Genomic DNA, 12650 nt, shown 5'->3' with positions numbered 1-12650 from the left:
AAGCTGCCCACAATCCTGACGCAGTTAGTGTTGCGGCAAACGAACATCAAGGCTCGATGAAATACCAAGAAAATCGTGACCGGAGAAAAATGCCAACCAAATCCAGGGAATATATTACAGGGACATAACTTTAATCAATCTCGTAAACTGTAAACGAATTAAAAAAAGGGACTTATATAATAGATTGTATTCAATTAAACACGTGGCGACTTAACAGCGTAAATGAATCTAACATAATAAAGGAACTAATAAATGAACCAAATGCTACGGTAAACACAAAATATACATACAAATAAGGACGAAAGAGCTTGCTCGAAACGAGATAAACAACAAAAAAGCGAAAACAACTTACATATCAGTCCCTATACGCCGGTGGCTTGAAATCACACTTTATAAATTAACTTTGGATGAACAGGCGATTAATGAAAGCGGGCGAGAAAAACTATTTAAAGGAATCAAATGGCACAAAGGCCAACTGTAACGCAAATGTCACGCAAGTTCGAAAGTCACGCATTTACAGTTAGGGAGAGGTAATTAAAACTTTATACTCACTCCCTCAGGTCGTGTTGAAATGTATTAATAGAGATGTACTGCTAAATAATTTACCAGGACAGAAGAAACCAATTTAGGAATGAAGGAGGGACTACTGGTAACATGGTGAGTCAGGAACACGTTCTAAATATATTTGGCGCATTTTGGAGCACTGATTGAGGGATAAAAATATTGTCACTTCCCAGCAACCTTGGGGCTAGTTCATTTTTCTTTTTATTGTTATTTCTACTGTAACAGCCTCGTACACTGGGGCTAGTTCATTTTTCTTTTTATTGTTACTTAAACTGTAACAGCCTCGTACACTGGGGCTAGTTCATTTTTCTTTTTATTGTTATTTCTACCGTAATAGCCTTGTACACTGGGGCTAGTTCATTTTTCTTTTTATTGTTATTTAAACTGTAACAGCCTCGTACACTGGGGCTAGTGCATTTTTCTTTTTATTGTTATTTCAACTGTAACAGCCTCGTACACTGGGGCTAGTTCATTTTTCTTTTTATTGTTATTTCTACTGTAACAGCCTCGTACACTGGGGCTAGTTCATTTTTCTTTTTATTGTTATTTCAACTGTAACAGCCTCGTACACTGGGGCTAGTGCATTTTTCTTTTTATTGTTATTTCTATTGTAACAGCCTCGTACACTGGGGCTAGTTCATTTTTCTTTTTATTGTTATTTCTACTCTAGCAGCCTCGTACACTGGGGCTAGGGCATTTTTCTATTGTTATTTCTACTGTAACAGCCTCGTACACCGGGGCTAGGGCATTTTCTACTTCCTTTTTTCCAATAAAGTGCGTGGGGGGATGGGACCCAAGCTCCCTCGGACCCCTATTCCTACGGAAATGATTTACACAGCCGCTGTTTTAACTAGCAGGGTTTGGTCATACTGGTCACACTGTTAGAGTTTCCTGACTTTTCGGGTCTGGTTAACTGTCTTTTAAAAGCAAAGGACTCGCGCTCGCGCCACTTTGAGCGCTTCCCTGTGGTCGATTGCAAAACGCAACTGAGATACGCCTGTTCTGCAGGCCAGATTTAAAATCGCTTAAAATCCAAGTGACAGCGCTGTCCTTACACAGGTCTCTTCCAGGTTCATCCTTGGTTCACTTATTTTTTCTACGTTGTGTTTTGTCGGTTTTTTCTTTTTACCCTTTAAAGCGCCACCTTCTAAAAACTGTTTAGATTCCAAATCTTGCATGTCACCTCATTATAGGCCGGTCCATGAGTTTAACGAAAAGTTCAGTCTTCTGTCACAGATAGCCTTGGGTTCAGGCATTCATTAACCTTTTAACTTCCATGAGTGACCAAGACAGAATTTCTCCTCACAATATCAAGAAAATATCAAGAAGACAAGAGAGGAGAATAAAGAAAAGTTTTAATTAGGGATTATAGGTCGATCCAAACCCGAATTCTCCTAACTAACACCAAAGGAATTGACTGGGAGACAGAAAGGAGAATTACTTATAAGATCTTGGAAGTAAAAAGGTTAACGAATAACACGTAAGCGCGCGCTATTCAAAGTGATCGTCGCCAGAAATTTTCTTAATTTTGTCATTGACTTACTCCTCCCCTCCAACAAAATGTCAAATGACTTCCCTCATTTTTGACATTCTAATGCTTCTTTATTGAACTTACGAAATAGGTAAACAACTAATTAGGAGTGACTAAGTACATCACTAGGCTTCAGCTTTCTCGCACAGTTTGAGCTTCTATCGATGCCTTGTATAATGCACAATTGTGAAATCGGCCAATAGATGGAAACATAACCCTTTTTAAATCCTAGTTTCGCTGTTGTGCTATTAATTTTAACAGTATATCTAGAATGCATCGTGATGCTTGAACAATGAGCACAACTTATCGCATTCAAACGTAAAGGAAAACTTAGTCTAGATATTGGTGAGAGTAAGATTAAATCCGGGCCATAAAGGTCAAAATCTGTTATTTTAAGTCCTGAAAAACAATATTTCTGATACAAAAAAAAAGAGCTTTGATAAGCAATGCCTAAGAAAAAATCCTCAAAGAAGTTTATGACAGAAAACTAACTAACATACTCGAGCAATCAGACAACCTATTATTCTCAAAGGTCTATGGATATGGTTGTAATAGCTCTATATCAGTCATCTGGCAAAAACCGATCGAGAAAAAATCTGTAAAAAAATATCTGGAAATCACCTTAAAGAGTCTCAACTTTGACGTTAATGTGACGCCCACATTAACGTCCATGTTAGATTAAAAATATAACTTTCTATATTGCTGGTCATGATAATTTCAAGACATCCCATTAAAAGAAAAATTACACGAAAATCAGTTTGAGTAAGATATTAAGGATCAAAACATTTGAAAGTTCTTTTCCTTTAGAGTATCCAAAATCCTTCAAGCTCGTAAGAACAGTTCAGACGGGTGACAAGTCAAGTTTTGAAACAATAGAGATCGTTAAGGACTCTCGTTGATTTTTTCTTTGGCCATCTGTTGACTCTCCCTGCTTTAAAAAGAAGACTCTTGACAAAGTTTTCATCAGTAGCTTACTGCTTTCTGATCCAAATATCATCGTTAACTTCCACGGGTTTGGTCCTTGTTCTGATATAGTTGCAATGCTCACTGCCTCAGCTGAAAAGTAAGAGTAAAAATTTAGGAAGGATCGTTGAGTTGCCATCGAGTGTTTTCCTTGGCTATGCAAAATTAAACAATACACCGGAAAACTGGATAGTTATAGAGAAAATCTTATCTTTTTTTCATTCTTATCGTGGTTATCATCGTAAATGTTGCAGCGACTGCATTTCATCTCAATTTGCTCGAGCAACCAAAAATTCCTAACTCCATTGAAAGAAAAACAACATACAACAACTATAATTTTGATTTATGTCACTTGGTATTGAAAAAATGTTATAAACAGAGTAATTACATGGTTCAGAGTCTGAATTTCCTTGAAATCCAGGCTGACGTCATCACCAATGAGTACAAATGGTGCCCAGTACTTCACCTCCTCGTACTTTTCGATTTCTCTCATACACTTCATGGCCTGCTGGAGAGCTTCGCTTGCCTTCTTGCCCTTAGCAAGTGCATCGTAGAAGAAACTCATGAACTCCAGGGTTCCCTCGTCATCAATTGCCCATAAGGTTGCCACAACAGATCTGGCACCGGCACCCAAAAATGCTCGTGCGATGCCGACCACACCCTCGGCCATGACCTCCCCACGAGCACTGTGAGGACAACTCAGTACAACCAGTCGAGCCCGCAGCCCAGCTTCTAGGACATCTTTCATCGTCAGTAGATAGTCTTTTTCTTCTGGCTGAGAGTTCTTCCTCGTAGTGTTTGGTGCCAAGATGACTTCCCCAGTTTCCATTTTACCGTGCGCTGCTATGTGCACTAACGCCACTGATGACATTCGTTTTAACACCTCATCTTTTGTAGCCTTTTCTCCAGTGAGAGGGAAATGATTGAGTATGCGTCCAATCATCTCCACTTCTTTTCTTGCTCCCGGAAGTTGCACTAAACGTCTTCCCTGGTAGATGATATCTCTGAAACATGGGTCGCCAACCAGCAATGCACCACTCTTCGCGTGGAAGTCAGCTGGGCAATCATGTATTTGTTGTAAGGTCGTCAAGGACGGAAGCACACGAATTGTGAAAGAATCATTTAGACACGATGACCTCGAGTCCTCCAATGCGGCATAAGGTACAAGGCAAAATGGCCCCTCCGGAACGACAGTTAGCTCGTTGCCTTCGATCAGATCAGCGATAGGACTGACGATGATGTCACGAAGCTTCTGCAGAGCACTTGATTGTGAGTACCTCACATCATCTCGGATCATATCTTTGGCCACTTGATCCTCTTTTGGCGAATCAGCTGAAGGATTTCCGCGTGTGACAGCATCTCCCCTAAAATTCTACATAAGGGCAGTTTTGTTCAGTAGCTGGATGAAAGATTCCAATTCATCTTCACACTTATAATTGTTCACGTGAATCTTTCTCATTTGGATATTATCTTCACTGAGGCAAACCCAGAAGTAAACGCACGGTCCACTGATAGCTATGAAAACTGTGCTTGATGGAACAGAACTCAGGGAAAGGTACGAACCGCTCCTTCTGGAAGTATCTTCAGGCTGATATCTTGCGTCCATGAGATCTCTCAGAGCTTGAGCACGTCCTTTTTCTGCGGCAAGAAGAGCGTTCACAACTTTACCTTGAATGAGGCTTATACGCCACAAACCTTTGTATGCACTTTGGTGCTGATTACGATAGCAAATCTTCCACGTATCTTGAAATTGACGACCGGCCCTGATATCATCATACACCTCTACACTCGAGTAATAGTAGGTAAAGGCCCTCATGGGATCTCCTTGGCACTCGAAACTTATACCGAGAGAACCGAGTGAGCATGCCTCTCCAGCCTTGTCTCCTACTTCTTTGGATATTTCTAGGTGACGTTGGTACGACTCAATTGCCCTTTTAAACTTTCTTTGACCGAGAAGAATTCTGCCGAGATGGCAATAACTGATTCCCTCTCCAGCCTTGTCTCCCACTTCTTTCAAAATTTCTAGATGACGTTGCTGATACTCGATTGCTGTTTTAAACTTCCCTAGACCTTGATAAGCGATGCCGAGATTGCCATAGCTTCTTCCCACTCCGGCCTTGTCTCCTACTTCTTTTGCAATTTCTAGATAACGGTTGTGGTACTCGATTGCTGTTTTGAGCTCTCCTAGACATTGAAAAGCGTTGCCAAGATTGCCATAACTGATTCCCTCTCCAGCATTGTCTCCCACATCTTTAGTAATTTCCAGATGACGTTGATGGTACTCGATTGCTGTTTCGAACTGTCCTAGACCTTGATAAGCATTGCCGAGATTGCCATAACTTTGTCCCTCTCCAGCTTTGTCTCCTACTTCTTTAGCAATTTCTAGATGACGTTCCTGGTACTCGATTGCCGTTTTGAACTGTCCTAGACCTTGATAAGCGTTGCCGAGATTGCCATAGCTTTTTCCCTCTCCGACCTTGTCTCCCACCTCTTTAGCAATTTCTAGATAACGGTTGTGGTACTCGATTGCTGTTTCAAACTCTCCTAAACCATGATAAGCATTGCCAAGATTGCCATAACTGATTCCCTGTCCGGCCTTGTCTTCCAGTTCTTTAGCAATCTCTAAATGACGTTTCTGGTACTCGATTGCTGTTTTGAACTGTCCTAGACCTTGATAGGCGTTGCCGAGATTGCCATAACCTCGTCCCTCTCCAGCCTTGTCTCTCTCTTTCTTAGCAACTTCTAGAGAATGCTGATGGCACTTGATGGCTGTTTTGAACAGTCCTAGACCTTGATAAGCGTTGCCGAGATTGCCATAACTTCGTCCCTCTCCAGCCTTGTCTCCTACTTCTTTAGCAATTTCTAGATGACGTTCCTGGTACTCGATTGCCGTTTTGAACTGTCCTAGACCTTGATAAGCGTTGCCGAGATTGCCATAGCTTTTTCCCTCTCCAACCTTGTCTCCCACCTCTTTAGCAATTTCTAGATAACGGTTGTGGTACTCGATTGCTGTTTCAAACTCTCCTAGACCATGATAAGCATTGCCAAGATTGCCATAACTGATTCCCTGTCCGGCCTTGTCTTCCAGTTCTTTGGCAATCTCTAAATGACGTTGCTGGTACTCGATTGCTGTTTTGAACTGTCCTAGACCTTGATAGGCGTTGCCCAAATTGCCATAACCTCGTCCCTCTCCAGCCTTGTCTCTCTCTTTCTTAGCAATTTCTAGAGAATGCTGATGGCACTTGATGGCTGTTTTGAACAGTCCTAGTCCTTGATAAGCGTTGCCGAGATTGCCATAACTTTTTCCCTCTCCGACTTTGTCTCCCACCTCTTTAGCAATTTCTAGATAACGGTTGTGGTATTCGATTGCTGTTTCAAACTCTCCTAGACCTTGATAAGCGTTGCCGAGATTGCCATAGCTTCTTCCCTCTCCGGCCTTGTCTCCCACCTCTTTAACAATTTCTATATAACGGTTGTGGTACTGAATTGCTGTTTTGAACTCTCCTAGACCATGATAAGCGTTGCAAAGATTGCCATAACTGATTCCCTGTCCGGCCTTGTCTTCCAGTTCTTTGGCAATCTCTAAATGACGTTGCTGGTACTCGATTGCCGTTTTGAACTGTCCTAGACCATGATAGGCGTTGCCGAGATTGCCATAACTTCGTCTCTCTCCAGACTTGTCTCCCTCTTTTTTAGCAATTTCCAGAGAATGCTGATGGCACTTGATGGCTGTTTTGAACAGTCCCAGACCTTGATAAGCGTTGCCGAGACTGCCATAACTGATTCCCTCTCCGGCGTTGTCTCCCATTTCTTTAGCAATTTCAAGATGACGTTGATGGTACTCGATTGCTGTTTCAAATTGTCCTAGACCTTGATGAGCATTGCCAAGATTGCCATAAATTTGTCCCTCTTCAGCCTTGTCTCCCACTTTTTTCGCAATTTCTAGATGACGGTTGTGGTACTCGATTGCTGTTTGGAACTTTCCTAGACCTTGATAAGCATTGCCGAGATTGCTAGAACTTTGTCCCTCTCCAGCTTTGTCTCCCACTTCTTTCGCAATTTCAAGATGACGGTTGTGGTACTCGATTGCTGTTTCGAACTGTCTTAGACCTCGATAAGCATTGCCGAGATTGCCATAACTTTGTCCCTCTCCAGCCTTGTCTCCCACCTCTTTAGCAATTTCTAGATAATGTTTCTGGTACTTGATTGCTGTTTTGAACTGTCCTAGACCATGATAGGCGTTGCCGAGACTGCCATAACTTCGTCTCTCTCCAGCCTTGTCTCTCTCTTTCTTAGAAATTTCCAGAGAATGCTGATGGTACTCGATTGCTGTTTTGAGCTGTCTTAGACCTTGATGGGCGTTGCCGAGATTGCCATAACTTTGTCCCTCTCCGGCCTTATCTCCCACTTCTTTAGCAATCTCTAGATGACGTTGCTGGTACTCGATTGCTGTTTTGAACTGTCCTAGACCATGATAGGCGTTGCCGAGATTACCATAACTTCGTCCCTCTCCGGCCTTGTCCCCAACTTCTTTAGCAATTCCTAGATGACGGTTGTGGTACTCGATTGCTGTTTGGAACTTTCCTAGACCTTGATAAGCATTGCCGAGATTGCTAGAACTTTGTCCCTCTCTAGCTTTGTCTCCCACTTCTTTCGCAATTTCAAGATGACGGTTGTGGTACTCGATTGCTGTTTCGAACTGTCCTAGACCTCGATAAGCATTGCCGAGATTGCCATAACTTTGTCCCTCTCCAGCCTTGTCTCCCACCTCTTTAGCAATTTCTAGATAATGTTTCTGGTACTTGATTGCTGTTTTGAACTGTCCTAGACCATGATAGGCGTTGCTGAGACAGCCATAACCTCGTCCCTCTCCAGCCTTGTCTCTCTCTTTCTTAGAAATATCCAGAGAATGCTGATGGTACTCGATTGCTGTTTTGAGCTGTCTTAGACCTTGATGGGCTTTGCCGAGATTGCCATAACTTTGTCCCTCTCCGGCCTTATCTCCCACTTCTTTAGCAATCTCTAGATGACGTTGCTGGTACTCGATTGCTGTTTTGAACTGTCCTAGACCATGATAGGCGTTGCCGAGATTACCATAACTTTGTCCCTCTCCGGCCTTATCTCCCACTTCTTTAGCAATCTCTAGATGACGTTGCTGGTACTCGATTGCTGTTTTGAACTGTCCTAGACGATGATAGGCGTTGCCGAGATTACCATAACTTCGTCCCTCTCCGGCCTTGTCTCCAACTTCTTTAGCAATTCCTAGATAACGGTTGTGGTACTCGATTGCTATTTGGAACTGTCCTAGACCATGATAGGCGTTGCCGAGACTGCCATAACTTCGTCCCTCCCCAGCCTTGTCTCCTTGTTTCTTAGCAATTTCCAGAGAATGTTGATAGTACTTGATTGCTGTTCTGAATTGCCGTAGACCTTGATAAGCCTTGCCGAGATTGCCATAACTTTGTCCCTCTCCGGCCTTGTCCCTCACTTCTTTTGCAATTCTTAAACAACGGCTGTGGTACTCGATTGCTGTTTTGAACTGTCCCAGACCTTGAAAAGCGTTGCCGAGATTGCCATAACTTCTTCCCTCCCTGGCTTTGTCTCCCACTTCTTTAGCAAATTCAAGACGACGTTTGTGGTACTCGATTGCTGTTTTTAATTTTCCTAGACTTTGATAAGCGTTGCCAAGATTGCCATAACTGATTCCTGCTCCGGTCTTGTCTCCCACTTCTTTAGCAATTTCTAGATGACGTTGGTGGTACTCGATTGCTGCTTTGAGTTGTCCTAGACCATGATAAGCGTTGCCGACATTGCCATAACGTCTTCCTTCTCCGGCCTGGTTTCTCAGTTCTTTAGCAATTTCTAGATAACGAAGCAGACCTTTACTATTCTTATCAATCTCAAAACTTGTCAAGAATATAGAAAACATGATTAAATGTACAAAAATGGAACGAAAATGTGTGTTTCAACAATGATTAGAATATTAGGCAGAACAATTAAATTCGGTAAAAAGTTTTGGTTTTCACGTCCCTTGAAATTAACATTTTCGTGGTGACCAAATCACCTTGGTTTATGTTCGACCATGAGTGCTCTACTTGCAAAGATAAACTTATTGACTCTCAGCAAGTTATTCCCAGAGCGGTAGAAATTTTTTATATAACTATTTCAAAAACTACACTGGGTCGCCTTAAAAAAATTATTTCCCCTTTTTGTCTCACCTCTTGAAGGGTCATCGTATATCTCCAGTTTTGAATCACTTGACGTAAATTGGCTTTTCTCTGTCGCTGAAATTACCAAGCGGAAAATATATCGATCTTTTCAGTGATCACAACTATGAGCAATTCCAACATGCGCAGTATCCTCGTCACCCAGAATACCAACCTATTTATTAGATTCCGTAATACCTTTAAGTGTAAATGTTTCAAAGATAAGTGCACATGATTAAAGATATACTTAACTATTCGACCAAAAGGCCTAACAACCACTTCAAAACTATCATATAACGGTCTTCTTCTCTCACCTGTGACTGGAGGCTCATTGTTCAAGTCCAGTTCTTCCCCAGTTGTTAGGAGATTACTTTCTGCCATAGCTGGAGATAAATGGAGTCGATTTTAATGCGCTATAAATCATGGTTACAAATCAAAGAAGGAGACTGAAATGAAAGTAATCTAAAGAGAACGTCGAGAAAAAAATAAAAGTCCCAAAGTTTCCTCTGTCACGCTATCGTGATGGCGTGACAGCTCGAGTCACGTTCCGCTGTTTTGACTTAATTGGACGTAGAAGGAAAGCCTTTCGACCAATATTTCAACCGATAAACTCAAACTGGTGATGATTAAAGACACCTAAGACTCCTTACAGTTAGTATATTTTACTTAAACATAATGCATGGATAACCTTTTTTTTAAATTTTATTATCATCATTAAAGTTTTTTTTTTTTGCGAACCACTAGGCTCTTTTAACCTAAAAGTTCGTTTTAAGTATAAAGTTGGCATTAACTGTCAAGGGTCCAAGTACTCACTACTGAATCATTAAGGCAAACACAAGCGAGGTTTTGCGTAACTGTCACGAACTCTACCAACACCCTTCCCCCCGGCCTATTACGTAAAGAACTGCTTTCATATACCGTCACTCAGACACACCTATCCACCAAAGGTTTCAGTTATTTCATAAAGCGCATGTGTAACAATTTCCACAAAGCTACAGAAGATTCCATAAACTTTCTTTTGAAGGCGCTTATAAAATATAAAAAACTGAAAGTGGCTGGCCCATAAAAAATTATGTCGGAGAAAGTAAATAATAAATAGTCTGTTCCTGTACGATTTTGAAGGGGATATTCGGGAAATATCTACTAAAACCGATTTCTGACCGAAAATCGGTTAGAAATAACACGACTTACCACCTAGAGGATACGTAACTTGAATTGCTCAAGACCAAAAAAATTTACTTCCAGTCAAGATCTATGTTTTTATTGTGCCAATTTTCGAAGAGGAAGTCGAATGATGCTCACAAGCTTTCAAGAATCCAAAATAATTAACCGTGACGTTGGCGAGGTTTCGTTTTCGTACATGTTCAATAATTCGTATGAGTAACAACCTTGTGGATATGTAGTTTGAATAGTTGAAGACAAATATTTAGTTCCTATGAATGTCTACAAGTTTTGCGAAGGAGGTCGAATAATGTTCGCAGGACTTCTAAGAACTAAAATGATTAATAGCGACGTCGGCGAGGTTCCGCTTTCATACGTAATAAAGAATTGGTTGTCATTGTGGTTCTATCCTTAAAATTTCACTTTTGTTAGCTTTTTATCACGTTACTCCAATTTCTTAACCCAAGAGCGCGAAATGTGTTGTTTTTTAATTCCCGCTAACATCCCACAAAAAAAAAACAACAACAAAAAAAATTATTGAAGTCGGTTAAATAACATAGCTAGACCATTTATTTTTGTCACATGACTGAACATTCAGGTTTTTCCGGCGGTTTTGGCTACAGCGGAGTCAAAGATACGTGTTTAGTCCAAACGAAGAACAGCTCGAGGGGCATCTTATGTTGGAAGTAATTCTTCTTTTTATCCATGCAACAATTTCTTATTCTCAAGGTCCTTAAGAATGCAGAGAAGAAACTTGGCCATCTCTATCTCATGCTTAGTCAGTAATGCACATGTTAATAGCGGTTTTACATACACGCGCAAGGATACGAAATTTACCATCGAGTGTTGATAATATCGCTCACTCTTTCGATGAAATATTCAAACTCGAGAAGATCATAGATAAATCTTTATCAAGCAGTGAATATGTATCATCCTATGTATCATATAGATATCGAGATTAAACTTGAAACATATATAATTTTGAAACACATTTTAAAAGCACCGAGCAGCGCGGGAGAGATCTACCGCACCGAAACTCACCTCGTCGAAAAACCACCTCTAATTCGGACATTAAAATTTGACAAAATCTTGTTACAAGAAATGCTTCCCTTTTTTTAAAGTTGAATTCAATCTTAGAAACGTTCGTAGATAAAAGCCGTCCCGGAAAGTATTACCGTAATGTTTATAGATCCGATTATCATGACGACGTTGATATCTTAACATGTGAAGACATACATGTAAATGATAAGTTTACTGCGTGCAGTGTAGATGTAATTTTTTTTGTTCCATGCGAATCTATAATACTATCACATTACAATAAATAGCGAATTTTGCGACATCAAAACTGCTGCCGCGATCTAAAGATCTTTTTCGTAGAAATTCATTGCATTTTTGTTCGTTTGCTTTGTTTTGTTTTATTTTACTTCACGCTTCGTTTCGTTTTCGCGAAATATTGGCTGGTTTTGATATTGACAAGAGTTCTAAGTACAACAGGTCATTCAGCTCTGTCACGCTCTCATCACGTGCGATCACACACTGTTAACTTTTTAACTCCCAAGATCATACTCGTGATTGACAAATCTGACTCTCGCTTCGCAGTCGTCCGATTTTGTGAGATTACAGACTGAGTTGGACTCCACTCGCTCCTATTACCATTATTAATCGTATGAGAGAAACCAATGAAATTTTTAGCATTATGTAAGTGAAATATTTCATATCTGACAACAGTAAACATAAATCAAGAAAACTCGATTGAAATTAAATCCAATTGTTTCTAGGCGCAAGGAACATTAGATTACGCGCTTACATTTTAAAAAACATGAGCTCTAAACAGCCCTCATAAACTGGAATTTAAAAATTGAATCGTACCTGTTAAACTGTCTTCCTCTGAAGCTCCCTTTCTCCAAACGATGCTTTTTGCTATCTCTACATCCCTGAAAATATCAAGAACAATGTTTTGTTTCACAACAATATCGATGAAAACATGAATTATTCTATATTCACCCGTTTAAAACATTTACTAGTCTCTTTTCATGCCCAGTGTCCTGATCAAAACTTCCTTTTCTATTTCAAGAAAGTCATTGTTTGTTTGTTTTTATTTTTTATTACTATTTGTTTAAATGTTTTTGCGTGACGATTATTTCCTTCCGTGATTTAAATTCAGCCATTTCCCTCTCAGTGGAAAACACGCGCAATTCCTTTTTCTCCTCAAAGCAGGACACTCC

At 40.5% G+C, this 12650-nt stretch overlaps 2 protein-coding genes across 2 annotated transcripts; both read right to left on the bottom strand.

Annotated features, from left to right (window-relative positions):
* Positions 1-1538: 1538 nt before the first annotated feature.
* LOC149051910 (tetratricopeptide repeat protein 28-like) lies at positions 1539-6496 on the bottom strand. Its single transcript, XM_089197107.1, has 2 exons — positions 3447-6496; positions 1539-3151 (listed from the first exon to the last, which is right to left on the bottom strand). Exons 1-2 carry the CDS (start codon positions 4353-4355, stop codon positions 3140-3142), a joined length of 921 nt encoding a protein of 306 aa, XP_089053233.1. The 5' UTR covers positions 4356-6496; the 3' UTR covers positions 1539-3139.
* Positions 4431-9645, bottom strand: LOC149051909 (uncharacterized). The gene is made up of 3 exons (XM_089179960.1): positions 9579-9645; positions 9277-9342; positions 4431-8920 (listed from the first exon to the last, which is right to left on the bottom strand). Exons 1-3 carry the CDS (start codon positions 9643-9645, stop codon positions 4431-4433), a joined length of 4623 nt encoding a protein of 1540 aa, XP_089036086.1.
* Between the last annotated feature and the right edge of the window lie 3005 nt (positions 9646-12650).

This window comes from Pocillopora damicornis, chromosome 1 (assembly GCF_964200805.1).
Source record: "Pocillopora damicornis chromosome 1, jaPocDami1.2, whole genome shotgun sequence".
Taxonomy (NCBI): Eukaryota; Metazoa; Cnidaria; class Anthozoa; order Scleractinia; family Pocilloporidae; genus Pocillopora; species Pocillopora damicornis.
Note: the sequence above shows the minus strand (reverse complement) of the source record. Positions and strands in the feature narration are given on the sequence as shown.

Excerpts from the sequence above, each read along its gene's own strand:
- LOC149051909 (XM_089179960.1), bottom strand. The coding sequence starts at position 9,645 with ATGGCAGAAAGTAATCTCCTAACAACTGGGGAAGAACTGGACTTGAAC. Across the intron at positions 9,343-9,578 it reads CAATGAGCCTCCAGTCACAG|CGACAGAGAAAAGCCAATTT; the intron begins GTGAGAGAAGAA and ends TGGTAATTTCAG. Across the intron at positions 8,921-9,276 it reads ATACGATGACCCTTCAAGAG|AAATTGCTAAAGAACTGAGA; the intron begins GTGAGACAAAAA and ends TTCGTTATCTAG.
- LOC149051910 (XM_089197107.1), bottom strand. The coding sequence starts at position 4,355 with ATGATCCGAGATGATGTGAGGTACTCACAATCAAGTGCTCTGCAGAAG.